The sequence below is a fragment of the Rhipicephalus sanguineus genome, chromosome 7, assembly GCF_013339695.2.
Source record: "Rhipicephalus sanguineus isolate Rsan-2018 chromosome 7, BIME_Rsan_1.4, whole genome shotgun sequence".
Classification (NCBI taxonomy): domain Eukaryota; kingdom Metazoa; phylum Arthropoda; class Arachnida; order Ixodida; family Ixodidae; genus Rhipicephalus; species Rhipicephalus sanguineus.
In genome coordinates this window covers 140,707,705-140,712,039 of record NC_051182.1, presented here as the reverse complement: position 1 = coordinate 140,712,039, position 4,335 = coordinate 140,707,705, and the positions used below count along the sequence as shown (strand labels likewise).

General features: G+C 49.3%; 1 protein-coding gene across 1 annotated transcript; it reads right to left on the bottom strand.

Annotated features, from left to right (window-relative positions):
• Nucleotides 1–553: 553 nt before the first annotated feature.
• LOC119400918 (uncharacterized) lies at nt 554–2,135 on the bottom strand. Its single transcript, XM_037667807.2, has 2 exons — nt 1,760–2,135; nt 554–1,338 (listed from the first exon to the last, which is right to left on the bottom strand). The coding sequence occupies exons 1-2, from the start codon at nt 1,989–1,991 to the stop codon at nt 995–997; spliced, it is 576 nt and encodes a 191-aa protein (XP_037523735.2). The 5' UTR covers nt 1,992–2,135; the 3' UTR covers nt 554–994.
• Between the last annotated feature and the right edge of the window lie 2,200 nt (nt 2,136–4,335).

Here is a 4,335-nt window from a genome sequence, read left to right as displayed (position 1 = left end):
AGCGCCGCCATCGGTCGCACACCAGGCCAAAAGAGGGACCCTTTGAGTTTTTAAACGAACTCTTCTTTCAGGTTATCTGAAAGAGCCTTCACATAGAATGGGGGCGCACGACGAGGATGGATTTCTCACCAATGTGTTCTCTTTAGCTAAGAGAGAGGTTTCAAGCGTCAATTTTACCCTGTTTTTTCTTTTAGTCTCTACACATAAAAGGCATGCGTCGCAACTGAAATTTTAGCGCGCGTCCATTGTAATTCATCTCTTCCGAGCGTTGCTACCTTGAATACCTCGAAAACAGGCAAAGAATTCACGTAGCCGCGAGGGTGGCTCTGATCAACTGGAAGTCGGAGCCACTGGGGGTAGGCTTTGGCTCCATTGAAGGTGGTAGCATGACCATGTTTCGATGATTGGTTAGGTGCACTGCATGAATCGAAATCGATCATGATTGGTTAGTTCTGCGAAAAGCGTAGGGACGGCGTAGAGCTCTCCCGTAGTATACTGCGCAGTATTCCAAATCTGCAAACATTAATCTAAACGCACCTATTGAGTAGCTATACATAGTTTTCATGTGACGTCACACCGTCGTCTGCTGGCGGTGTCCGCCATGTTGGAGAACAGCGACAAACGCGCGCGAGCATGCCCAAGCGTGCGCACGAGTGTTCATCGCTGTCTTCCTGCAGTCTGTCGGCGTGGTAGTCATTGATTTTGCTACTTGCGAGCTATCGAGTGTTTGAATGATGGCGCCTGTCAGGCGGAAGGAATTCTGCCCGTCATATTTTGCCGAGCTGGTGGGTCCGATGCGTGCACGTTATGAAGCGAAGATCAGCATGTGCGATGGAGTTGACCCCTACACGTTGTGCGCCGGTACTGACACGACGACGGACGTGGAGCTGCTACCGGTTACGACGCATGCCGACATCGTGAACTATTTGGTGCTGTGGACGAACCACGTATCGCTCACCGAAATGAAAGCTTACATGTCACTTGAGGCTCACAACTACTTCACCAGTGGCCGTGTGAGCGGCGTGACAGCAAAGCGGCTGCCCTCCAAGCGCGTCATCGTGTTGAGCGAGGTAAAGTAATTCAGCAGGCGCCTCTTCACTGAAGTGATCGTCTGCATCGACCATTTCAGGCGAAGGATGGTCAACCTCTGCCGGCTGAATGTTAGCTGCGTTCGCGGCTGTGGCCACCTTTCTTTTCTTTTTTTTTTTGCCAGCCGATTTTTGGCGCGCTTGTACCGAGAAGTAGAGTTAACGCCCGGTGCTGTGCAGTTGCTGTATCCCAAGTGTTGGCTCGGCACCCAATCCGGGTTTGTGTTGTCCATTAGACTCGCTGGCTGTCCTGCAAATTACAAAACATCAACAGTGAAAACCTGGCGCGCTGTTGCATGTGAAATTGCGACATCCGCGCGAAAACGGTCTCGTTACAAGATGTTACGAACAGCGCAAAATTACAGAAGGCACTCGCGATCATTAGCCCGATGTGAACGGCATTTTCAATGCACGGTACAAACAACACGCATCGAGCATGTTAAACTCAGCAGTTTGGTGCAGACAGTGACATTTTAACTAGATTGCAGTACGCGCGGATCGCAGTCGAAGGTGCCCGTTAAGCAGCAGAAGATCCGGAACGGGCTCGAACGCGACCCGGAGAGCTTCTGCGAGGTTTAAACCGCTGCACACACAGCGACGGCTGGGTTGCAGGCGATTGTAAGCGGTGGCGTTGATTTTTTGAAGTTTTCGCTTCATCCTGTTTTGCTTACCTGAGATGAAACGCCGACCGCATACACGGATGTAATCCAGGTTCTTGAGGCCCTTTCTGTTGATGCGAGCGAGCCAGAGACGACGACGCTGCTCCGACAACACTTTCGTGCGGTCGCATTGCCGAGTTATCACTTTCGGCAATCGGTAGAGCCCGGTTCTTGGCTCCAGGTCCATTTTCTGTGCGGCAGACGTGCTTCTCGCACTGCAGCCAGTCATCGCACACATCGGCATTGCGACGCCGCGCTGTTACTGAACCCGCACAACGCGAAAATATCGGACCTGCACACGCACCCAACGATAACACCGCGCTAGCAGTTCACCATCATGGCGGCCACCTATCCCACAAGCCCCAGTTGTGACGTCCGTGAAAACTATGTATAGGTGGTTTCAAGGATGTGATAAAAATTACACCATTTCCCGCTAAAGGGGACCATGAGACGATGCGAAGCCGGAGCACTCGGACGATCGCGTTCCGTTGGCGTTCTTTGGTCATGCTACCGACTTCGCGTCGTGGAACGCGAAGAGGAACGCTACGCGCGTCTTGTCTTCTCTCTAGCCTGGCCGTTAATTTTCACAGGGCGAGCGGGGAACGCAGTCGGCAGGCGTGCGAGAGGGGGGCAGCGTAGGAGAGGAGATAGAGGGGGAGGGGACGCGCATGCGCTGGTGCTCATCGCGGCGTTGCGCAGGAGAGAATTTGGGCATGTCTAGCCCGCGTTTCAGAGGAAGAGTGGAAAGGGAGAGGGGAAGTGGAGAGGATGGAGGGGAGAGGAAAAGTGAAGAGGGGGAAGTTGAGAGGGGGAGAGGTTGAGTGGAGAGGGTATGCGCAGTAAGGGTGGTCACGCCGCACACCACCACCACCGGATTGAACTCCGCCATAAGATACTTCGCATCTAATAGCTTCAAGCGTTGTAGCCAAGAAACTTGCGCTCACTTTATTCACCAATATCTAACACTGAAGTAGAAAGCGTATGTTCATTTTTTGTCAGAGTAAGGAAGGCCCCTTTTTATTCTCTCAGATAAAAGGAAGGCACTTAAAATTCAAGAGTACCTCTTATAATATTGTGTAGAGCTTAAAAGAATACTTATATGAAATATTTGGCGAAACACAGGAGGAAGAGTGTTGAAAAATCTGCGGGCTAGCTACTCGCCATGGTTTTCGGCTAGCTACTCGCCACAGCTTTTCTTATCCGCCAATGCTAGTAGGCTACGTCGGGGGACAAAACCAGAAGTCGTCTTATAAGCGAATCTTGTTAAGGGCTCTCAAGCCACCTCCGATAACTTTTTTACCACTTGAAGTAAACGCACGCATCGAGTTCATAATGCCGTCATGATCAAAAATGCCAAACGCGGCAGCGCTACCAGCCGCGGTCGTGCCACAAATTCCAAGAAACAATTACTTCTACTCTCCGGGCCTTTCGGTGGTCCCCAGCGTTGGCCGTTACGTCATCATTCGTGTCTGGTCGTGTCAACCACAAAAAGAAACTCTTTGTCTGCCCGTGGTACGCGCGTTCGCCGCTCTTCCTCCTCGCACGGTGAGGAGGACAACGCGGCCAGGAGGAGAGACGAGCCGACGAACGGAGTATAGTGAAGGAAAGAGCGAAAGGAGAGAGGGCTTCTTTTGGATCATCGAGCGCTTGTAACTCCGCTATTACGGCCCCATTTTGAAAAATTCTCGCGCTTATGTGTTTGTTGAAGACTCGTGCACGGATGCAACGCCGCAGCAAAATTTCGACCTCTGGGTGGCTTAGGGGCCACAAAGGGTACCAAGCTTCTCATGACGTCTAATGTACACGAAATGACACCGTAGTATTAGAAGAAAAAAGTAAAATTTGAAGTTAATATAAAGGGAAACAATGTACGTTAAAGTGCATCAAGGGTGGGTCAACGTACAATAAACTAAATTTAGTGAACTTAATGCGATTAAAACTGAATTGAAGTGAATGAAGTGTGACTTACCAATTAACGAAGCCCGAGAGCTTAGGCTTTCGACTGCGCTAATCTTAGTGTTAGCTAAAGGGAGGGTCAGTTTAATTCTTCGTTTGTGTCGCATATTCGAAAGATGATTTGAAATGACGCATTTGAATTAGTAACTCTAAGGACGTTGAAAAACATAAATGTGCATGTAAAGGAAATTGTGAGCGATGACAACATTAACGAGGGTTAGCGAAGGAAGGTTAAGTAAGGCTAACCTACAAGCAAGTATGTGGAGAAATAAACGAAGCATAACCGCTGAGCTGTCTGGACGTCTTGAACAATGTTGTCTGGCGAAAAAGCTCAGATATCATTGTGCGTGGTGTTATGTGTGCGTAAAACGGTATCCTATCTCAAAATTTAAAAGAAAAGTTTCATTGTTGAAAGTTTGCGTTTGCGTCCATTTTTCGTTTCCTCTTGCGTCTTCTCTTTCGTGCAGACCAAGTGGGCCACACATAATGCTAACCTTAATGCTTCGTTATTTATTTTTCTCTTTCATATTTAGCTTACAAAGCATCAAATGGAAAACGGCTGCCCCGACAACTATCTTTTCATTATAGTCGTGGTTGAACTAGAAAGCCGATTAGCCCGAGTTTTTGTGAAG

Bases quoted from the DNA above. Each gene is read 5' to 3' on its own strand.
- LOC119400918 (XM_037667807.2), bottom strand. From the start codon at position 1,991: ATGCCGATGTGTGCGATGACTGGCTGCAGTGCGAGAAGCACGTCTGCC. The intron at 1,339-1,759 runs GTAAGCAAAACA...TGTAATTTGCAG, and splicing joins CGGTCGGCGTTTCATCTCAG to GACAGCCAGCGAGTCTAATG.